General features: G+C 36.1%; 1 protein-coding gene across 4 annotated transcripts in view; it reads right to left on the reverse strand.

Annotated features, from left to right (window-relative positions):
- XB5885308.L (provisional ortholog of nuclear receptor coactivator 5 L homeolog) overlaps positions 1 to 23,759 on the reverse strand; it is a 56,031-nt gene extending 32,272 nt beyond the window's left edge. Inside the window, exons 1-5 of one of the 4 annotated variants that reach the window (XM_018257775.2) lie at positions 23,604 to 23,759; positions 22,000 to 22,068; positions 19,549 to 19,581; positions 5,113 to 5,187; positions 679 to 761 (exon numbers count right to left, since the gene is read on the reverse strand). In XM_018257775.2, the coding sequence (XP_018113264.1) occupies positions 679 to 761; positions 5,113 to 5,187; positions 19,549 to 19,581; positions 22,000 to 22,058 (250 nt within the window). In that variant the 5' untranslated portion in view covers positions 22,059 to 22,068; positions 23,604 to 23,759. Of the gene's footprint in view, positions 1 to 678; positions 762 to 5,112; positions 5,188 to 19,548; positions 19,582 to 21,999; positions 22,069 to 23,345; positions 23,495 to 23,603 lie in introns of those variants that run through there. The other 3 variants (XM_018257774.2, XM_018257777.2, XM_018257776.2) reach the window with 3 other exon arrangements.
- Positions 23,760 to 25,352: the final 1,593 nt, after the last annotated feature.

Genomic DNA, 25,352 nt, shown 5'->3' on the forward strand with positions numbered 1-25,352 from the left:
GACGCTGAAAGCCGTCTTTACACCTTCCCAAGTAACCCTGATCTTTTGGGACCTTTGTGTGCGGACGTTTTTACACAGGGGAAGCTTCCAGGAGGACGATGCATAGATATGCTTTTTTTTAAAAAAAAAAAAAAAAAATTGCCATGTGAGTGCATTTTAATATTTGATTTTAAAAAATAAAGAGGTATTTTTACACTATTTGCTGCTGCATGTCGATTTACAGTTCATACCAGGAGAAGTGCTTCATGATCCTTTACGTACAAGTTGATATTCTATGTTTGTGAGTACCCACCTAAACAAGTCTCTAAGGAAAATTCTTTAACCCTCTTGGTGGTGGTTGATACCGAACGAGGGTAACACTTATAAGGTGGAGTTAATTGTTTTCTTTTTACACAAGAGGTGGCAACATTGTAAAACAATATTACCCTATATGCTGTTTTGTCTGTCCCCTGTGCCTTTGGCTCTGGCTTTTCATTTTTAGTGATATTTTTGCGGACTTGATGGGATACAAGTAGGAGCCGGCTGGGATTTGTGGACACAATTAAACATTGGGCCTGTTTTTCTTCTAGGATTCTGTTTGGTATAAAGTCTCTTGCTTAGGAACCTGGTAGGTGCAAATAGCTGTACTGCACCACTGCATTCCGTAACTTCCTCATGAACAAAGGTCTGTGTACTTACCATTTTGGGAATACTGATATCTCTCACAGTATTCTTCTGTTCCTGGGCGATATTGATATTGTTGGCCAAAAAGTTCCTCAAAGCTGCAGAATAATACGCAAATAAATTTTACAAAGCATTCCAGTCCATAGAAAATTTGTGATTGTAGCAAAATACAAACAATGTTTAAGACCCCTTTATTATTGCAGATTTAAAAAAAGGAACTCAAAATTAATCTTATTGCACTGCCAGAATGTCAGACTGTGAATCTTTTTCAGTTTAAAGGGGACCCGTCACCCAAAAAAAACATTCCAAATCCTATTTTATCACATTAGTCAAGCAAAATGAACTTTAATTACACTATATAAATTATTTGAATCTTGTTTCCTTCAGTCTGGAAATTCATAATTATAGCAAGCAGGCAGCAGCCATTTTGTGGACACTGTTATTAAGGCAAGCCTTGTATCATCTCAGAATCTTGTTTGTGCACCAGAATGGGGGACCTGATGTCCATTTCCTTGCCCTGGCTACACAATTAAATGGTAAAGAGAACGGGGGAATGTGTGGAGAGCAGTGACATCTAGGAAGTGCTGAATGGAAAGTGAAAGTAATTGTCTGCCCCGCCTCTATGCCACTGGCATAGAGGAGGGGCAGACAATATTTGATTGACAGCTGAGATTTTTAAATGAGCTTACAACAGCTATGAATGCTTTAATAAAAAAATAGAAATTGGATTTCATGTTTAATTTGAAAAGGACTTTTATTATACAGATTTTTGTGTCTGGGTGACAGGTCCACTTTAAGCCCTCCACCTTCAAGGTCCAACCTTTGTGGAGGCCCCCTGTACACAAATCACACAGCATAACCACTTTTTTAATTGACTTGGTACAGAGTTGGGATTTGCTATCAGGACAACGGTTCTGCAGAAAGCTCAAAATTACAGGAAGACCATCATAAAGTTAATTTGAAGTAAATCATTCTAATTTATAAAAATAATCTCCTTTTCCTCTAAATATAACCTTCATATTCAGATATATTACTTATCCTTCCTTAATACATGTAATGATGCAAAAAGAAAAACTGTTTGAAAGCTTTACCTCCTTAAACTGTCTTTATATCAGAGCTGCAGAGATATGTTTACAGGTCAGAAGCTAGGCTGAAATGAAGAGTGGGAGTGTCTGTTCATTCTCTCAAAGGAAGTGGTCACAGCACTGACTGACAAGCTGAAATCTCTAGGGAAACTCCTCCCCTCCCACCCTCTGTCCTGTGTGTTCTCAGCTTGCACATAACTGTCTTATGCTGCTGCCTGGTCATTCACTTATAACAATTTACATTAAAAGTTTGTCATAAAGCAATAGCTGTGGATGTGAATGTTAATACAAACTATAATAGTAATGTAATAGTAATATTTTCTTTTATTTAAAGTACAACAGTATTCTCCTGTGTTGCACAGCAAATAAACATCAGTCACAAATGTACCTGCCAAACTGGACATAATCTATTGTCCATAATGCATTGTTATACACTATGCAACCCCCTGCATCTATTATATTATACAAGTTATACAAACAGTGTACATTAGTATTTACGGTTATGACATTCCAAAACACCAGCTGTAGGTTTGTTTTCCTTCATATTGATATATGATCAGGTGCAGGGAGTTGCAAGGGAATAAATGCAGCTGTTCCGGGACAATTTTTGACCAGGTGCTTGGAGTTGCAAGGGAAAATGCAACTGTTGTGCAATAGTTTATGGTCAGGCCCATGGAGTTGCAAAGGGAATACAAGCAGCTGTTCTGAAACAATTTATGATCAGGTTCACCGAGTTGCAGCTGTTCTGCAACAATTTATGTTTAGGTGCAGGGAGTTAGAAATGGAATAAATACAGCTGCTCTGGCACAATTTATGATCAGGTGCAGGGAGTTGCAAGGGAAATGCAGCTGTTGTGGAACAGTTCATGGTCATGTGCAGGGAGTTGCAAGGGAATAAATGCAGCTTATGTTCTGGAATTATATAACATATAACAGATGCAGGGAGTTACAAAGGAAAACCAAAAGATGTTGATTGCTTTTTGTATACAACCGAATACTGTGTAGAAAATTACTATGGTATTTACACTAACTGCTGATACACATTGCCCAAAGAAAAGAATAAAATACTTTTAGTAGCAGATTTTGTTTTATTTATACAGAAGTTTGCTTTTCTTTTTTTCCCCCAATTACTGCAGGGCAAGGGAAAGAACAAGCACTGAAGGGAGGGGGGAGGAAAACGAACAGGGCAAAGAGGAGGTTAAATAAACAGGGCAGAAAGGGAGAGAAAGGAACAGTGAAGGGAAGGGGGAAAAGAACAGGACAGAGAGGGTGAGAAAGGAGCAGTTCAGAAAAGGAAAAACAAGCAGTAAGGGTTAAGAGATGTCTGCAGGGAAGGACTGATAGTGACATCACAAACACGCCATTGTTCTGTAGCTTAGGCAGAAAGAGACTGCGGCTGCAAAGTCACATAAAGGCAAGTCTTGGACAGGAAGTTGCAAAGGTGAGAGCACAGTTTTCAAGCTAATACAGACATTTTTGACCCAAAAGGTATTAAAATTATTCCTTCTATTTTACATTATTTTACATGGTTTGATGCATTGTGAAAATGTATGCTATATGTCCCTTTAAGAACAAAACATTACCTTGAACTTAAAGGGATACTGTCATGGGAAAAAAATTTTTTTCAAAATGAATCAGTTAATAGTGCTGCTCCAGCAGAATTCTGCACTGAAATCCATTTCTCAAAAGAGCAAGCAGATTTTTTTTTTATATTCAGTTTTGAAATCTGACATGGGGCTAGACATTTTGTCAATTTCCCAGCTTCCCCAAGTCATGTGACTTGTGCTCTGATAAACTTCAATCACTCTTTACTGCTGTACTGCAAGTTGCAGTGATATCACCCCCCCTCCCTTTTCCTCCCCAGCAGCTAAACAAAGGAACAATGGGAAGGTAACCAGATAACAGCTCCCTAACACAAGATAACAGCTGCCTGGTAGATCTAAGAACAACACTCAATAGTAAAAACCCATGTCTCACTGAGACACATTCAGTTACATTGAGAAGGAAAAACAGCAGCCTGCCAGAAAGCATTTCTCTCCTAAAGTGCAGGCACAAGTCACATGACTAGGGGCAGCTGGAAAATTGACAAAATGTCTAGCCCCATGTCAGATTTCAAAATTAAATATAAAAAAATCTGTTTGCTTTTTTGAGAAATGGATTTCAGTGCAGAATTCTGCTGGAGTAGCACTATTAACTGATGTGTTTTGAAAAAAACATGTTTTCCGATGACAGGATCCCTTTAAACAAGACTATGTACCATGAATACATAATGGATTTATTTATTATTGCAATGATTTTTAGCAGTAATCCAAATTATGGACAGATTCCTTATATCTAAAAGAGACCTAAATTAATAGAGCCTAAACCTTTACTGTCACTTCATTGAGAATAGTGATCATATAGTATAACCATTAATTGCAGTCTGATGATATTTCTGGGATGTTTTCATTGTAGTTTGAGATATTATTGCATTTTCATTTCTGCATTGCCGTTTATTACTTGTTTTAACCCATAAAATAGTAATTTTGTAAGGGTAGTGGCACACGGGAAGATTTTGCCTGTGATTTTTTTTTATGATCGGCTGCAGGCGACAAATCTTCCGAAAATGCCCCTCCGTTACCAATAATTTCAATCGCTGTTGGTATGCCCAACTTGCTGCTAAATCGCCCAAAGATTCCTCTGGAGGCAACTTTGGGCAATTTAGCGATAAGTTGGGTAAACCACATGCGATTGCAATTATTGGCAACGGACAGGCATTTTCGGGAGATTTGTCGCCCACAGCCCATCATTAAAAATCGTGGGAGACAAATCTTCTGTGTGTCACTGCCCTAATGTAACTACTGATACTGGTATTCTAAACACAAATCACATGACTTAAGTCACTGATCAGTTAATTTAGAAGGATTTGAATATAGTAAATTGTTTCAATTTGGCATCAGTTATATGCTTTTTAGACAATCGGGTTTTGTGCCAAAAAATTAGTGAGTTCAAAGAGTGAGGCTCTGTTCTGCCTCAGCTTTTGTTTATAGGGCTAACATTGACTTCTTGAAAGGTAAAGGGAGATCAAGGTTAGCCTAATAGACATGTTTTTTCCCCATTTCCCATTCAGGCCAAAGCACCTGGAGCACGCTGCTCTTTTCTGCAGGGGGGAGAAGCAGATCCACTGCATACTGAAAAGTACAGCTTCAGCTTAAGTACAGGTACACGGATCGGAGATTGGCCCCCAAAAAAGAGGCAAAAGTAGGTATTTGTAAATGCGTAAAAGATGCTTGGCAGCAAGTGTAAATGTCTGGGAAAATCAACTAGCAGTAAAATGGTTAACATTGATAGATATTAATCCAGATAATAAGTACTTAAATTTTTACCTGTTTTGTTCCTCCAAATCTCTTGAATAGCTGTCTGAAAATGATGCTTTCTGGCTTGGTTTATAAGGGTTAATGCTGTATAAATGACAGAAAATATTAGTCTATTCATAGGTCTTTAAGGATCTATAATACAGAAAACGAGGACACTGCAACAGTATACAGGCACGGGACCTATTATCCAGATACTGAGGACAGTGGGTTTGTTTTGAGACAAGTATTAATTATATATTAGTTGGAATCAACTACAAGGTATTTTATAATTAGAGAGAAAAAAGTCTTTTTTTTTTTATAACTCTTTATTTGTAATATGTATCAACATATGAATAAAATCATAATGCATAAGAAGAAAAAAAAAAAGTAGTTTTAAGCAGAATTACCATTTTTAAAAACATAGTCTATGAGAGAGGGGTTTCCTGTATTTCTGAGCTTCCTAGAAATTGAGATCCCATACCTATATCAATACGTGATGTGACTTTGGAAATGTACAACAATTTATTGACCTACCTGTACACTCCTGCCTTTTTAACCCGTGTCCATCCCACCCATGCCTAATGTCACAAGAGCTGATAGAGCAAAAACTATTTATAAAAGAAAGGGACAGCAATTGTCAGACAAAGCTGAGCCAGGCAGCAATAATGATATAGGGGATTTACTGGTCACAATAAGACATGGTACCCACCTGCTGGAAGGATAGTTGGTGAACTATGCAACTTAAGCACTGGATATATAATTTTGAATAATTCCAAAGTCTAATTGTTGTGCACTTTAGTACATTTTATCCAATGCAAAGAACCTTATAAGCGTGAACAACACTAGCTATATATATCATACACACAAACATATTATATGCAATTATAATATTAACATACATTTATAAAGCGTTGATATGTTCACAGGGCTATACAATATAAACTGTACAGCGCTGAAAAATATGTTGGCACATTATAAATGCATGTTAAGAATAAAAAAATGAATATATGAATATGTATATTCTACCCGGGCAATCTCTGGGGTGCAGGGTCAATTCTCAATCATACAATTTCATACATCATTTACAATATATTATATATAAATATAAAAGCATGTATGTGCCTCCCTTGACTAACCCAGCGATCAAGCTGTATAAACATTCAATTGATGAAGAAATAAAACATATCATAACTGATCATAGATTTCGGGATAATTTGTAAAAAGAGGAACGTACTGCCATTAAAACATTAACAGATGATACCTCAATAGTGATTCGCCCTGCGGATAAAGGGGGAGGAGTGGTGTTGCTGAACTATGCCGACTATCGCAGTGAAATTGTGACTCAATTATCTGATTTGTCTGTTTGCAAACATCTGTCCGGCAATCCTATTTCCCAATTTAAAAAGCAAGTGGATAATGTTATACAAGAGGCCTTTAAATTGAATACGATAACTACACAGGTGAAAGAATATTTAACTATGGATTATCCGATATGTCCAATCTTTACACCCTCCCAAAAATACACAAAAGCTTAACTTCCCCACCAGGACGCCCTATAGTCTCGGGTCGTGATTCGTTATTGTTTCCGTTGGGTAAATATATTGACAATACTCTTCAACCTGTTGTCCAAAATATTCCGACTTATTTAAAAGATACTCCCCATCTATTAAAATGTCTAGATAGCATAACATTACTGAGCGATTGCCCTGTATTACTTGCCAGTATGGACGTAGTCAGTCTATACACCATAATTCCACACAATGAAGGCATAGATTCGGTGAGACGCTCTTTGCATGAATTTGATGCCTATAATGGCCCTCCCATCCCATTTGTCCTGGAATTATTACAACTTACATTAGAACTCAACTATTTTCGTTTCGAATATGATTATTATTTACAGATTTCTGGGACAGCGATGGGAGCGGCCATGGCACCAGCACATGCTAATTTGTATATGCACCAATTTGAAAAAAATTACATTATGCAAAATTTTGGTGAAAAAATATTGTTTTTTAAACGTTTCATCGACGATATGCTGATAATTTGGTGTGGTTCATTCGAGGAATTTAATAACATGGTGGATTTTCTGAATGGGTTACCCAGCCCTGTAAAATTTACATTTACTGTACATGAGAACCATGTTAATTTCCTTGATGTGCAGGTGTTTCGTAGGGGCACACGTCTGGGTTATACCCTGTTTCGTAAAAAAACTGATAAAAATGTTTTATTGCATTATAACAGCTACCACTCTTGGGCTACCAAACGCTCCTTACCTATTTCCCAATTTTGTAGGGTCTTACGAAACAATACAGAGGAGGATGGCAGAACCACACAAATTGGGGCTACCTGGGCACGTTTTAGACAAAAAGGTTATCCTGTAAAAGTACTTAATCGAGCATTGACATTAGCTAAAGACAGGGTCGCCAATCCAACTCCAAGACTGAGAGAACCGCCGAATATGATTTTTAGCACCACTTATATCAAAGAAAATTTGTGATAGTATCAGACATAATTGGAATATTGTTAAGTCAGACAGTAATCTATCCTCAAAAATCCCAAAGCCACCAATGGTGGGGTTTAAGAGGGGGGTTAATTTGAAAGACTTGTTAGTTAAAAATGATCCCTTGTCATGCTATCAAAAGATAACTAACAATTGGCTTACTAATATTAAAACTGGTTGCTTTCGGTGTCCCAGTTGTACCTCTTGTAGATACATGAATCCAGGCACTAGTTTCACACACCCACACACAGGGGAAAGATTCGCTATTAGACATCATATCACGTGTACTACAACACACGTGATTTATCTGGTTACATGCCCTTGTGGTCTTTCTTATGTTGGTAAAACAGATCTGATGCTGAGATTGAGAATGGACGGACACAGATCCGCTATAAAAGTGTGGCATTCAGGGATGGTAAGACACAAAAACCTGTAGCGAAACATTTTCTTGAAATGGGCCACAGACTTCCAACATTTAAGTATATAGCGATTGACCACATACCCCCTCTTCGCAGAGGTGGTGATAGATCTAGGGCATTACTTCAACGAGAAGTTTTCTGGATAAGAAAACTAAATACCCTCTCACCAGGAGGATTAAATGAACACTGTTCCTTTTCTTGTTTTCTTAATCAGAGATAAGGATCTATATTGTAACAAATTGGGATCTATATTGTAATAAATTGAAGTTTGTAACAGTTACAACATAATGTGTGGCTCTCTTTGTTATTTTGTTGCATACTCAGCTAGTCAAGCTTTTTGATAACAGTCATATAAGAGTTAATTTTGATTTGATGTTATGCTCCAGAATGAGGCTGTATAGTGATTGGTTAATCAACATATTTTTAACTATTTAAAGGGATTTTAAACTTGAATCTGGGTCTTGATAAAGGTCCAAGCAGGGGACCGAAACGTTGACCTGTTTTCTTTTAATATTATGACTTAATAAAAATCTTCTTGAACACACATATTGGACACTGTTGCACCAAGGGGATTAAATGATCTCCTCCCCCTTATCTGTGTTTATTTGACTTTCATAATACAGTTTTTGCCCTGCTACAGATGGTAGTGAATGGACTCTTCGGACTTGTAAAATGGTGTGCAACAACAGCAGCTAGGGTGGACTCTATGGGTTTGCTCCACTTTTCATTTTCGCAGCTTTTTATATGACTTAATACGGCATAAGAACCAGATGTGACGCCCAGCAAAAACCATTGACTTTTGTTCAGTCAGTCCTGCCTTTAAAAGGGATACTGTCATTTTCAAAATGAATCAGTTAATAGTGCTGCTCCAGCAGAATTCTAAAATCCATTTCTCAAAAGAGCAAACAGATTTTTTTATATTCAATTTTGAAATCTGACATGGGGCTAGACATATTGTCAATTTCCCAGCTGCCCCAAGTCATGTGAATAAATGTTTTTTACAAAATTAGTTTACAAAATTACAATAAAGAAAATTATAATAAACAAGAAAAAAAAAAAAAAACACCACCTGACTCTGGGAGATAAAACTTTTTCATATTTGAAAATATATTGCCAATAGCTTGCTATTTTGGAACTTATTCCTTGAGTACTAGCAAAAGAACATTCATATGTTGGAGTTTGATTCAATTCATTAACAATCGCTTGTATTAAAGGAGTATCTTGGGATTTCCATTCCCTAGCAATTGCCATTCTGGTTGCAAATAAGGAGTGGTATATCAAATATATTTGAGCTTTATTGCACTGCAACCTCAAATTTGGTTCCATGATACCCAATAATGCTAGGGCTGGAGTCAGCGATATATTAATTTTTATGATTTTTTGGATCATAATTCCCACTGATTTCCAAAGAGTCTGTATAACAGGACATGACCACCAAATATACAAGAAAGCACCTGAGCCACTGCAATTCTCCAACACTTATTAGATGATCCATATGTTTTTTTGTAATTTATGTGGAGTTAAATACCATTGGTAGATTAATTTCCTAGCATTCTCAAGATGATTAACACACACAGAATAAAGGGATGGAGATTTAAAAGCTTCATTCCATTGTTGCGTTGAAAATTATTGTTGTAAATCTGTTTCCCATTTTTGCATAAAATGAAATTTTGGTGGTTCATCTGATAATACTAATTGTTTATACTATGCCGAGGTACCTTGCTTCTTAGAACTGGATTTTGAAAAAACTCCTCCCAAAGTGTAGGTAACCTACTGATTTGATAGATACATTTGTATGAGTAATGGCGGATCTGTAAATATTTACAGAATTCAGTATGTGGCAAATGGAATTCTTTTTGTATGGAGGCAAATGGTTTAAACACTTGGCCCTTAGTTCCCTTGGGTAAGTTCAGCTCTGCTATCTGATCTACTAATATAGCTTTATGATATTATGCAACGGCTGGGGAAGCTAGACCACCTTTTTTTAAGTCTTGTTGCAGGATATGCTGTGATAAACTGGGTTTTTTCGAGTTCCATATAAATGTTGTGAAGATTCTTTGTAACTTCTGGAGATATGATCGTGGCAGGGCAATTGGTACAACCCGCATCAGATATAATACCTTAGATAAGCATATAATTTTCAGGGCCTGTATCCTGCCTTTCCAAGATATAAACACAGTTTTCCATGAGGCAATTTCCTCTCTTATTTGCTGTAGTAATGGAATGAAATTGTCTTGCAACAAATTTTTAGTGGTATTCGATAAGCACATACCCAGATATGTGATCTCTTTCTGTTTCCATTCAAATGTATAGATACACTTTAACTCTTCCATAATGTGTTCAGGAATATTTATTCCCAAGGCTTGGGTTTTGGATTTATTTAATTTATATAATGATATATTGCTGAATCTTTCTAGGATTTGTAATAAAGTTGGTACTGCTGATTGAGGATTAGTAAAAAACAATATTATATCATCAGCATAAAGCCCAATTTTATGGGTAAAGGTGGCCATAGACACACAGATCCTATCATACGAATTGAGGATTCGTACGATTTTTGGATCGTGTGTGGCGTGTGCTGATATCTTTCGTTTTCGCTGGAGCCCATGGCACATCGTAATCGGATCGTTCGGCCATACGGCCGAACAATCAGATTACCCCCGATATAGCCATGCACGTTAATGGCATATCGGGGAAAGATCAGTTCATTTGGCGATGTTGCCAAACGAGCGGATCTTTGCGTCTATGGCCACCTTTACATTGGCTATGGTCACCCCCTCTAAGGTGGAACAGTCTCTAATTGAGACAGGTGTCCTCCCACATTAACTTGAGCCGATTGATATGTATATAAGGCCATAACAGCTGTAATAAACTGAGGGGGAAAGTTACATTTTTCTAATATTTCTGAATATACCCCCAGTGTATGCGGTCAAAGAGATACAATTAAACAGGGGATTTTTTGTGTTTCTAATTAATGAATGATATTTATACACCTACGAGTGCCATCAAAGGTCTGTCATTGTGTATTAATTGAGGTAAAATTTCTTGTAATCTAAAGGCTAATAATTTCGAATCGATTTTTAAATCTGCATTTAAAAGTGCAATCGGCCTATAACTTTGACATAAGGCCGGTTTTTTCCCTGGTTTGGGAATATTTGTAATTATGGATGAGAGCATTTCTGTAGGAATTTTGCCTGTACTGGCTATCTCATTATACAGTTTTGTAAGTGGTTCTAATAGTATCTCAAGAAAAGCCATCTGGCCCTGGTGCTTTTTTATTTGGAAATGATTTAATTACTTTGTCTACTTTACTTGGTGTAATTGGTAAACTTAATCTATTTATAGCTATAGCTTTAATCATAATGATTTTAATGGAATTCAAAAATTTCTCTATTAGTTCTACTGTGGGTTGGTTCACAGTAGAGTCTAGATGTAGATTGTATAAATTACTATAAAACTGTGCAAAAGCATTAGCAATTTGGATTTGATTAATAATTTTATTTGTGTCTGTTTTGATATAGGCTATATTGGATTTAATCTGCTGTTTTTTTTAGTTGTTGGAGTAGAAGATCAGATGCTCTATTACTCTTATAATATGCATTAGCTTTAAGTTTATGTAATGCATATTCCATTTTGGTATTTGTAAGAGTATTGATTTTATCTTTAAGTAGTATTTGGGAATAAAAAAAATGTTTTTGGGTGTATTTTATGTTTGCTAATAAGTTTTGTTAGCTCACACTGGAATTTTAATATATTTTGATTCCTAGGTCTTTTCGTATAGGCAGCTATATTAATTAGGATTCAACGTATCACTGCCTTATGGGCGCACCAACTATTAAGAATCCCTGTATCTTGTATTGGATTTAACTTAATAGTCTATTATACAATCTTTAATTTCCAAAGATGTTTCAATGTTTATAATGAGTTGATCATTTAGCCTCCAAGGTGATTTAGTATTGGGTCAAAAGCTAGGGCTAGCGTTATGGTTAAGGTAATGGGTGAGTAATCAGTCCAAGTTATTATACCTGTAGCTTGTTGTAGTTTAGGTAGATCTGAATGAGAAATTAAAAACAAATCTATACGAGAATAGGACAAATGAGAATGGGAATAAAATGTATAATCCCGTTGAGTTGGGTTGAATGTACGCCATGTGTCATAAGTGATATGTCTGTAACAATGGAGAAAGAGAGGAATGTTTAGGGGATTTCCGTTTAGTCGTCTTCCTATCCCATTTGTTATCTACTGTACAATTAGAATCGCCCCCAATTATCACTGTACATTTTTTACACTGTGATACATATTGGAAAACCTGTCTAATAAATTTTATTTGACCTTCATTTGGAGCATATATGTTAACTAATGTATACCATTTTTCATATATAGTACCAATAAATATAAGGCATCTACCAGAGGGATCCACTATATATTTATCCAACTGAAATGGAATTTTCCTATGCAATAATATAGCTTCCCCTTTGTTTTTTGTATTTGCTGATGCTGTATAACAAATTGGATATAATTTATTACCCATTGCTGGTTGGGCCGATCTTAAAAAATGAGTTTCTTGTTGCCATATAATATCACTAGAATACTTAGCCGCCTCTCTGAGTGCTAAGGACCGTTTAGTTGGTGAGTTAAGGCCATGAACATTTAATGATACACATTTTAATGACATAGCTAATAAAGAATAGTTAGTGCTTTAGGTGGATTTCCCGGGATAGTTGCCCCATACTATAATATAGTTATGAGTACATTTATATACATTGTTAAAAAATTAATGATAGTTTTCCCAGAGCAGGAGAGAGAAAAAAAAAAAGGAAATTTAGAGATAGATATATAGATATACTGACATATATACAGCATTTTGTTTACAAAAAAAACTGTGAGGGACAAAAGGAGAAACAACACATAAGCATAATTTGTATTACAAGCAGGGACAGATTTACAGAGAGGTGGGTTATACAAAGTAGTCCAGACTAGGCTGATAAGGGACATCTAATCTCAGAGCCTCAAAGTTCTGTCACTTTTATTTGGGTGGTGCAGCCCACTCTGGGCTTTCTTGATAGTTTAGCATTTTTGAAACTGTATTCAGTTTTGGTTCTGGATAAGACCCTTCTGCCTTATCTTGTCTATCAATTTTTGCCATTTTTGGACCCAGTGCCTGGGCAACAATCCTCAACCTGCTATGCAATATGTAGTTAATCCTATATGCCTCACTTGCATCTTTGGTTATCCCCAAGGAACTGCATTAACTACTTTGTTTCTTTGTATTATGCTATGAATAAACCAACAGTAGCAGCTTGACTTTAACGATTTTCCATAACTTGCTGCATCTACAGTTATCGCTTGCTTTCATTTTATTTGCTTTAACTATTTTTTGCTAGGCTGGTTTTCTTTAGGTTTTTTTTTCCTCCCAAATTGGGCTTCTATGGTAATGAATTGGATTCCTGTTTTTGGTGCCATGTTTTACACAAGGGGAGGGTTCTTAAGAGTTTGCACTGCTTACACTCTTGTTAATTTTTTTCCCTCAGAAAGATCACTACGTTGGACTTTTTTTTTTTTTTTTTAAATCAGTTACTCTGAGCCTGTTGAGTGCAGTATTTCTTCACTATTTTGTACACAGTATATATACTACAGCCTTTTTTTAACAGTCACTTCATTTCAGGGGTTCAATTGGACAATTGACTCAAAGACTATTTCATGGCCAGGTGTGGGCAATTCCTTTGTTAAATCATTATCAATTAAGCAGATTAAAGCTCTGGAGTTGATTTGAGCAGGGTGCTTTAATGTGGAAGATTTTGCTGTGAACAAACAACATGTGGTCAAAGGAGCTCTCCATGCAGGTGAAACAAGCCATCCTTAAGCTGCAAAAACAAAGTAAGTTATGGATTTTTTTTACTTGTTTTGGCCTTGCCCATAGTCACTGAAATTCTCATTCAATTAAATCAAGCTGGGTGGGCAAAATGGAAAATGAAACCAGTTCAAATCATGAATACTATAAGGTCATGTTCAGATGGTACCTGCACTCAAACTCCAACTTCTGTTTGCGGGTGCTGGGTCAAATTCAAATGTAGAATTCTTATAGATGGACCCGCACTCCAAATTCATGTGGAAAAAAAGGCTTTTATTTATCACGTGTTGTGTGTGTGTGTGTGTGTGTGTGTGTGTGTGTGTGTGTGTGTGTGTATGTATATATATATATATAATATATATATATATATAATATATATATATATATATATATATATATATATATATATGTATGTGTATATATATGTATGTGTATATATATGTATGTGTATATATATGTATGTGTATATATATGTATGTGTATATATATGTATGTGTATATATATGTATATGTGTATATATTATATATGTGTATGTATATGTGTATATATATATATATGTGTATGTATATATATGTATATATATGTATATATATATATATATATTATGTATATATTATGTATATATATGTATATATATATGTATATATATATATGTATAATATATATGTATATATATATATGTATATATATATATGTATATATATATATGTATATATATATATATATATGTATATATATATATGTATATATATATATATATATATATATATATATATATATATATATATATATATATATATATATATATATATATGTATATATATGTATATGTATATGTATATGTATATGTATATGTATATGTATATGTATATGTATATGTATATGTATATGTATATGTATATGTATATGTATATGTATATATATATATATATATATATATATATATATATATATATATATATATATATATAATATCAAAACAGGGGGTTGTGGGAGCACTCTAAAGGCTTTAAAGTATATATATAAGTATAATAAATGCTATTGCATATGTACCCAAAACAGGGGTTATTTTGTTACAAAGTTATGATCATAAAATTGATAAGCCACCATACCACGTCAAGGTAAACCCCGAATGGCGGTCCCTAACTTGTTTTATATTTTATGTGCATTTTAGCATTACCTGTAATCAATGTCCGTTAAACTAGTGGTGATCCTATGCTTTTAAAATTGGGCGTTTGTTTTGGGAATATCTCTCCTTTAAAAGCCTGATTGCTGGCTGGGGAGGATTTAGCCCTCAGTGAAAAAACAGCGTTCAACGGACATTGTTTACAGGTAATGCTAAAATGCACATAAAATATAAAACAAGTTAGGGACCGCCATTCGGGGTTTACCTTGACGTGGTATGGTGGCTTATCAATTTTATGATCATAATTTTGTAACAAAATAACCCCTGTTTTGGGTACATATGCAATAGCATTTATTATACTTATATATATATATATACTTTAAAGCCTTTAGAGTGCTCCCACAACCCCCCTGTTTTGATATTGTATATTTAGCCAGGAGCTGTGGCATAGCTTCAGTGGTTGTAGCACCCCATACCCCCCCTTTAAACTAGTGGTGATCCTATGCTTTTAAAATTGGGCGTTTGTTTTGGGAATATCTCTCCTTTAAAAGCCTGATTGCTGGCTGGGGAGGATTTAGCCCTCAGTGAAAAAACAGCGTTCAACGGACATTGTTTACAGGTAATGCTAAAATGCACATAAAATATAAAACAAGTTAGGGACCGCCATTCGGGGTTTACCTTGACGTGGTATGGTGGCTTATCAATTTTATGATCATAATTTTGTAACAAAATAACCCCTGTTTTGGGTACATATGCAATAGCATTTATTATACTTATATATATATATATATATACTTTAAAGCCTTTAGAGTGCTCCCACAACCCCCCTGTTTTGATATATATATATATATATATATATATATATATATATATATATATATATATATATATATATATATATATATATATATATATATATATATAGATGTGGGGTAGTTTGTGACACTCCAATAAAAGATACTTTGATCACTGCAACCGTGAGTGCTTCTGATTGCATCTATTTGTTCTCCTTTGAGGAGCACCCGGGACTTGATTTATTGAGGGTGAGTGCCGGTGAAGCATTTGACACTATATATATATATATATATATATATATAGTTTGCAAAAACGAAGATGCACACCAGGATTTGGCAAAAAAGTTAAAAATTCATTTTTATTAATTTACATTTAAAAAAGAGCTGGTCAACGTTTCGGTCTAATTCTAAGACCTTTATCAAGACCCTGTTCACAGTAAGCCCTCCAAGAATAAATAACTAAAAACATGTCACTCACCGCTTCGTGCCCGCCCCCATGATGGTCATGTGACTGAGAGGAAACCCATCACCAAATGTTGAAGTAAATAGTATCTTTTGCTAAGATTTAAAAACAAAATGTTACATATAAATATTTTAAATGAAACATACAGAATCTTAGACATAGTCACTTGTTATTACTGAATGGCAACAAAGTATACATTACAGCGTAACCCTTAACGTTGATTTAGAAAACATAGATAAGAACAATATTCATTTAGACCCAGGGGAGCAATAGTGTTCAATTTGCGTATCCAAAACGTTTCACGTTGTAACAATACTTTCGATCTGTCACCCCCCCGTCTCAGGGGGGGGATGTGGTCTATAGCTATGAATCTAAACGTAGGTAATCTATGCCCCTTTTCCAAGAAGTGTTTAGCAACTGGTTTGTTGGTTGTATTATCTCTAAAGGCCGTACTGATTGCAGAACGGTGACCGTCCATCCGCAACCTTAATGTCTGGTCGGTTTTCCCAACATATGAAAGTCCACAGGGGCATGTTATTAGGTATATCACATGAGTGGTTGTGCAGGTAATGTGATGTCTAATGGAGAATTTTTTACCCGTTTGGGGATGATGAAATGATGTACCCGGTGTCATATACCTGCAAGATGTACAATTTGGACATTTATGACACCCGGGTCTCCCTCCACTTAGCCATCCTTTCTGGGTTTTGGAATAGCATTTAATTGGATCGCTTTTGACTAAAACGTCCAATTAAATGCTATTCCAAAACCCAGAAAGGATGGCTAAGTGGAGGGAGACCCGGGTGTCATAAATGTCCAAATTGTACATCTTGCAGGTATATGACACCGGGTACATCATTTCATCATCCCCAAACGGGTAAAAAATTCTCCATTAGACATCACATTACCTGCACAACCACTCATGTGATATACCTAATAACATGCCCCTGTGGACTTTCATATGTTGGGAAAACCGACCAGACATTAAGGTTGCGGATGGACGGTCACCGTCCTGCAATCAGTACGGCCTTTAGAGATAATACAACCAACAAACCAGTTGCTAAACACTTCTTGGAAAAGGGGCATAGATTACCTACGTTTAGATTCATAGCTATAGACCACATCCCCCCCCTGAGACGGGGGGGTGACAGATCGAAAGTATTGTTACAACGTGAAACGTTTTGGATACGCAAATTGAACACTATTGCTCCCCTGGGTCTAAATGAATATTGTTCTTATCTATGTTTTCTAAATCAACGTTAAGGGTTACGCTGTAATGTATACTTTGTTGCCATTCAGTAATAACAAGTGACTATGTCTAAGATTCTGTATGTTTCATTTAATATATTTATATGTAACATTTTGTTTTTAAATCTTAGCAAAAAGATACTATTTACTTCAACATTTGGTGATGGGTTTCCTCTCAGTCACATGACCATCATGGGGGCGGGCACGAAGCGGTGAGTGACATGTTTTTAGTTATTTATTCTTGGAGGGCTTACTGTGAACAGGGTCTTGATAAAGGTCTTAGAATTAGACCGAAACGTTGACCAGCTCTTTTTTAAATGTAAATTAATAAAAATGAATTTTTAACTTTTTTGCCAAATCCTGGTGTGCATCTTCGTTTTTGCAAACTACGTAATCTGCCATTGAAGGTAGCACCCAGGTATTTCACTTTAACGGTGTGCGCTAGGAGCTTTCTGGATTGTGTGTGTGTATATATATATATATATATATATATATATATATATATATATATATATAATATATATATATATATATATATATATATATATATTATATATATATATATATATATATATATATATATATATATATAGTAAAAAGGTCCCCAGGTGGGACCGAAACGTCGGATTATGATGATATTTTCACAATAAATGAAAAGATTTTTCACTTGACATACAGTGTGTGCTGATCCTTTTTACAATATATATACTACAATTGATCTTGCACCACTGGAACTACCTTCGTCTGGAGTGCTGGTACTGTGGGAATATATATATATATATATATATATATATATATATATATATATATATATATATATATATATATATATATATATATATATATTATATATATACACACACACACACACACACACACACACACACAGTTATTTATCCAAGTCTGAATTTATCTCTATTTTCTGAAAAAAACTCCGTATTTATTAATACACTTTCCAGAAAATTTGTTAAGCACCCCCAAGTGAATGCATTTACTTACTTGAAACCCAGGGCCGGTGCTCCTATCAGCAGAAACCTACACTTGCCCGGGGCTATTCCAGCGAGCTCCACTGAGTGATCCTCTTCCGGCTTCTTCTTTCTTCGCGAGGCTTTAAATGCACATTAAGAGTGAAAAGCCGAACTTTAACTAAAAGGTCGGCTTTTTTATTTTTTTTTTATTCTACAGCGCATGCGTCTACCCCGGGAAATTTGAAGAAAGAAGAAGCCGGAAGAGGAGCACTCCGTGGTGCTCTCTGGAATAACACTAGGCTGGTGCAGTTTTCTGCTGATAGGAGCACTGGCCCGGGGTTTCAGGTAAATAAATAGCACTTGGGGGTGCCAAATGTTAGGCACCCCCAAGTGAATGTAAACAACTTTCCTTCTCCTTTGAAGATGAACCACCCCTTTAAGCTCCAGAAAACTTTTTTTTTTTTTCAAATTTGAATAGGCAAATTAGGGTTTGGATTCAGTTATGAATTCCATTGCATCCCTAGATATACAGATTACCCTCTACACATCAACAAAAAAAACTAAAAAAAAAATACAGCACTATCATTCCCAAGGAGTCCTAAGTACAAATAAACAATTCTAGAATAAGCCAAGACACAAACATACATAAAAACTTACTAGAGCTCATTTACCCACACTGGGCAAATGGGGTTTTGAATCTGCAGATATAAAATGGGGACTACTGGGGCATCTTCAGGGGCACAGATCTTCACTGCTGTGATTGCCTTGGTACAAAAGCCCAAAAGCTTTAATAGTTATTTAATTCAAACATAAATGTAACCTTTATTTTTTTGAGGGGGGGGGTTTAATAGCAGCAACATTACCGATATTATACTGCTTGAAAATACATGCACCTTGTGACTATAAGAAAAGCACTACAAGTGACTTGTTATTATATGAAAAGGAAAAAGGACACTGCAAATCACCTTGTGTATAAGATAAATGCGGAACCAATTAATCTCTACTAGCATCTATGGTTTGTCGTTTGTTTAAGGTGTGTTATTATCTTGTACTATTAGAATCACAGTAAAAAACAGACAGACATAAATAACCTTACTCTAGAAGACGCGGAATCCAGCTTGGTTTGTTCCTGTGGAAAAAGAAAAATTCAAAAGCTGTGGGCTGGTGATTCAACTAGAGTTGCAAGGGACTGACCATCTCTCTCCCTTTGTTTTTCAAGGACTAGCCTGTTGAGCATAATTGAAGAGTAGTTTATCAGTATTCTGCCACACAAGATTTGTGTGTACAGTGTTATTAGCTACATTGATCATCTGTATAGCCTTTTAAAACCCATCAGTTAAGGGTAAGTGTACATATTACTTACCAAAATTTCTCTCCACCTGTGGTTTATAATCAGGCGAAGAAAAGTGGATCTGCTCTAAACAGCACTTCCATGTATCTGCACTGACAAGTAAAGCATCTGCCTGAGTGCAGGTACACAGAGTGGAGAAAGTCCTGGAAAAAATGGAAAGCAAGCATTTTGGGGTCCGACCTCAGCTCTGCATACCTATACTACAAGTGGGTGTTGAACTTGTCAGAGCAGATACAAGATGCTGCCGATTAGCGCAGATCTGCTTCCTACCACCCGATAAACAGATAGGGAGAAACGTTGGATATGTAGCATGTGGCCTTGCCCTTAGTCATTGAAATTCTCATTCAATTAAACCAAACTGAGTCGGCAAAATGGAAAATTAACACAGTTCAGATCATGTATACTATAAGGTCATGTGTAAAGCATGGCTTGCCCCTTCCCCATAGGCATTTAGGTCAAATCAATGGTGTCTATCAGCTTGATCAACACTTATCAATAACCGTATAACTACCAGTTATGCCTCCCTTTTTACTCAGTGCTTTGTGTAACTAGTAGGACAGTTTCTCCTCACATAAATGAAGATAAATACAAGTCTCCTAGCTCCTGTTTTTGGAGCTTCATTTGACAGAGTCCAACTAATATCTAATGCATCAAGTTTTTCATGCAAATTAAATCAGAGAATGAGATGAAATGTACATTTTTGCTTTTTTGCTCCCAATAGTTAAAAAATGCAAGGGGAGCAGGTATTCATTACATTCTCACTTGGTCTGCTAACGAGAGGCCTGTCAAGCAGCACCACTGGCCACAAAGGAGAAGAGGCAGGCAATGTGGATATGATAAACCAACACTTAATCTATGCTGAAATCTTTTATTAATGCTGTGTGTGAATATAAAAAAACAAACACGATCTGCATTGGTGTACCAATATTCACATCTTCAACTTCTTCTGATGCAATATAGCTTCACTGGGGACAGAAGCTGTGAAAATTGTACAAGGAATATTAAGTATTGATTACAGATGATCAAGTATCCACAAAACAGAACATTTGTTGGCCTGCACAGAACAGCTAAGCCTTATAGAGGTTTTTTACATTTAAAATACATTTTTTTTACGGTCTCCCTAGCAATCAGGCAGTGGTTTAAATGAGATACTGGACTATAGATAGAAGGGGCTCTGAATGGAAATATAGTAATAAAAGTAAGCATAACAATATAAAACTGTAGCCTCAAAGAACATCAGTCAGAAGAGGAAAGCAAATAAGTAAAAATTAAGACCAATAACAAAGGTAAACTGCACCTTTAACAGACACAGGTGCCCTTATTTGAAGATCCCTAACCCTTTCAATGAAGCGTGATATACAATTACTGTTTATGAATATCATAATAATATGGAACATAAAATTAATAAAGCTTTGCTTCTTATTGATACAAAAAGCATTCCTTAAATATACATATTTAATAAAGCAGCAATTAAATAAATGATTAGCAAAACAAATTTAAAAAAAAAGTTAAGTCTTATACTTAATCTTTAAAATAAAAATTATGCCAAACTCTGCAAAGAATAAATAGCAGCTAACTATCAATGTATGGCCCTAAAAGGAGGTAAAAATATTTAACTAGTTTCACTGGATTCAAGTTAAAGGAACAGTAACACCAAAAAATAAAAGCTATTTAAACAAATGACAAAATAATGTACCTTTGCCGTCCACTGGTAAAACTGGTGTGTTTGCTTCAGAAACACATCTATAGTTTATATAAATAAGTTGCTGTGTAGTCATTCAAGCACAGAATACACAGTAGATAACACATAGGTTCGGAATAATCCCATTGTATACTACAGAATTTATCTGGCATCTGCTGTGTAGCCTGTGTCTTTTCATTTTTCAGCTTTGAATTATAGAGTTTCTGAAGCTGACACAACAGTTGTACCAGTGTAGCACAATACTACATTATATTTTCATTACTTTAAAACTCATTTTTTGGTGTTACCGTTCCTTCAAAAGGGCAGTTTACCAACTTTTTCAACTTGAGTTAAAAAAACACGGCTTGTTCTGAAGATAGATTTTTTTTTTTTTAAATGCTTAAAACAATAGTTCTTTGTTATTTTTTGAGCTACACAGTGCAAAAGGGAAACTTATTAAAGTTACTTTGATGTTTGTTCCTTGAGAGGTAAATAATTAAATTTTAATTTCTTACCTTTTCCCAGCAACTGGCTTTCGTGGTTGGCCCCTGGTTACTTTCACCCATGAAGACATTTTATAGCACCTGTAGAAGAAAAACAGAACAAGTCAAACAAAAACATGTACTGATGACATATCCCCAGCAAAAAAAAACAGGCCTTTGCCAGCTGCAAAGTGTGCCAATTTTCATATGTATTAATCCTCAAACTCTGATTTTAATCATAGGCCATGTTTTTAGCAGCCAACTGTCAATATTGCCAAAATCTGTCCCTTTCTTTCACCTGCTATGGCCAAGATTCTTATGCATGTGCTCATACTATCCTGACTAGATTACTGTAACCTGCTACCAACAGGCCTCCCTAACTCCCATCTTTCCCCTCTACAATCAGTATTAAATACTGCTGCCAGAATTCTCCTACTGTCATCCAAAAAGGTATAGGCCCCTCCAATGCTGAATCTTACAAACTGCTCCTCGTAACCTTCAAAGCCCTTCACACCTAACTACGTCTTATCTCTCTATGTTCCTGGCCAAACGCTCCATTCAGAGCAACCACTTAGTTGCACTCCCCTCTACTACTGCCGTTTCCCCCCTTCTATCTAGCTGATCCTTATATTTGGAATGCCATTCCTGAATCTCTCTGCAGAGAATCCTCCTTCAATGACTTTAGAACTAAACTCAAAGACTACCTCTGGTCGCTCCTGGATAACAATTTAACTGGCTGCTGGCACTTATAAGGCAGTGTGTCACACTGTAACTACAGCACTTAATACCCCTCTGAATTGTGTCTAAGTTATCCTTCCATATAGATTGTAAGCACTACGGGGCAGGTTCCTACATCTTTGTCTCATTGACACGGTGCAATTAATCTGTATTGTAATTATATTTATGTGAATTGTAATTCTAATAATGCACTTATTGTTACTTATCATTGCAGTGACCCCTTGTTTGTTAATACAAATTTATTGTTTTGCTGTATAGTGCTTTGCCCTCAAGGAACACTATAAAAAAACACATACAATTGCGAATATAAAAGGAAAACAGGCCCAAAAGGTTTTAGTGGAGTGTAAGGCTGGAATAAAATACACAACAAACCGCAGTAAGTAAATTACAGCCTATTCAAACATTAGACAGGATTATTGATTGGATTTATAAGGATTTATCTGGGATAGCCCTAAAACTAGGAAAGAAAGGAAAAAAATGGGCATATAAAATGATCAGTGTTAACACATATCTAAAGCCAACAAAGCAGTTAAAATTAAAAAGTACCAAGTGCCAGACATAAAAACATAAAAAGAAGTTGAACATATCCTGGACTAACATTACCAGACCAAATATAAGCCACAATTAGATCAGATACGCACATTTCTCACTCGATTCTAGTATAGTTAAAACCTTTACATGATGCCTAGCAGGATAACGTGACCATACGATGTAAGTACAAGTATCCAAGGCCCAGGGTAAAATGCGACCACTGGCCTAAGAGCTTATTTTCGGCTACACGTAAAGAGCAAATTGTATACCGTAAAAGCCACTTAACCTTCCTGCAAACCTTAAGAGCGGGCAAAAAATATATATGAAGCATGTGATACAAACGTGTATGACATAATGCATATTCCTACCGGACTTTCTTTTGCTTCCTCTGCCCCGGTGCCGAAACAAAAACCAATCCACAACAAACGTCAAACCAGTCCGAGCAGCCTAAGGCAATATAGAAAGAAAGCCTCCCTAGAAGATAAGTAGCTAAGATTGTAATAGTCAGAGACACCTAGCGGTCGGAGGATAGCGTAAATGACGTAATCATAGCAGGGAAGCATGGATGAAACAACAAACACGCATGCTCTTGTATGCTTTGCCCACATAATATAACAGCAGCACCGCGCCCTATTATGTTGCGCATATAACCACGTTCAATTATAAACCTCTTTCCTAAGGAGAAGTGAGTAAAATATGGTCTCTCCGCACGTGAGACAGTTGGTACATTTCCCCAGATCTTGTTAAATCATCTGTGGTCAGAAGAATTTACACCCAGCATATCGCTTACATTCCGAAGTCGGAATGTAAGCGATATGCTGGGGTAAATTAATAAAGCTCTATTAATTAATAAAGCTCAATTAATTAATAAAGCTCAAGAGACTACGTCGTTGCACAAACCGCTTATAAAAAGGCTGATATAAACGTACCAATCTGTCTCACGTGTGGAGGGATCTCTCTGTACCTCATTTTACTCCCCTCTACTCAAACAATAGATTTACAATTGGGGGTATATGGATTATGATGTAGTCGTGTATAAGGCGTGGTGCCCCTGTGCTTTACATTATGTGGGCAAAGCTTGCAGGACATAGAGAGAGAGTCACTAACCATAGGCGTGCAATTAGATTAGGCCTGGCAAATGTGGCAAAAACGTTGGTTGAACTGCAAACAAACTCCTACAATTTAGGCACATGAATATTGATCATGTCCCCCATTATGGTGGCAGGGACTTGGCAATAAGAGAAGCCACCTGGATATGCAAATTGAGCATACTTACATATACAAATTGACACTGAAAGGATTCAGTGAAATACTGTTAAGCCACCCAATTGGTGAGGGAAATACATATTTATGACTTATGGGTATTCTATTCTGTATTTGAGAATACTGTTTAACTGCCCAGTTTTGTTGGATTTTTGTGGTCCTACCTTTCAGAAACTTTATTACATGAATGCTTTATTATGTGATCAAAGTACAGGATTGAAGTAGAATGTATCCAAATTGTTGCACTCAGGTTACCTTCCTTGACTTTGAAACATTATAACATGCAATATTGTGTTAAGTGGCCACATGTAGTCATTTTAGTTCCCCATGTACCAGACTGAAGTTGTTTTAAATGTATTGCTTCTTTTGGTGATGGTTATGGACCCCAGTGAAGGCTTGCTAGCTTAGAGGCTGCTTTGAGGATACCAGCTGGCTTAGAGCAGGGGTTGTGGCTTACATATTTGGTGTTCAAAGTCCTTTTACTCGGGCCTTGACTGGCAATCTCTGGATACTAGCAAATTCTAAATGGGCTGCTGTAAGGTGCCACAGACAGTCAGTATTCATTGTGCTGGTGGGGGCTGCTTGGGCCTTTCTACACTTGAAATGCCAGGGCCTATTTTGAATCACAGCCCAGGCCTGCTTATACCTTTCAGAGAGTAGAAGAACCACTGGGTTATGGAATATGGGCTCACATGGACAAATAGGTCTTGTCTGACATAAATTAAGTGGTAGAATGGGGTGGAAGCAGGTGCTGTACTGGGTGAAGAGGTTAGAGATTCTGGTGCACACTGAACACAAGCCTGTCAGTTGCATATGGAATGTAGTTCACTGTCAGCTATATGTGTGATCCAGTA

Source organism: Xenopus laevis, chromosome 4L, assembly GCF_017654675.1.
Source record: "Xenopus laevis strain J_2021 chromosome 4L, Xenopus_laevis_v10.1, whole genome shotgun sequence".
NCBI classification, from domain to species: Eukaryota; Metazoa; Chordata; class Amphibia; order Anura; family Pipidae; genus Xenopus; species Xenopus laevis.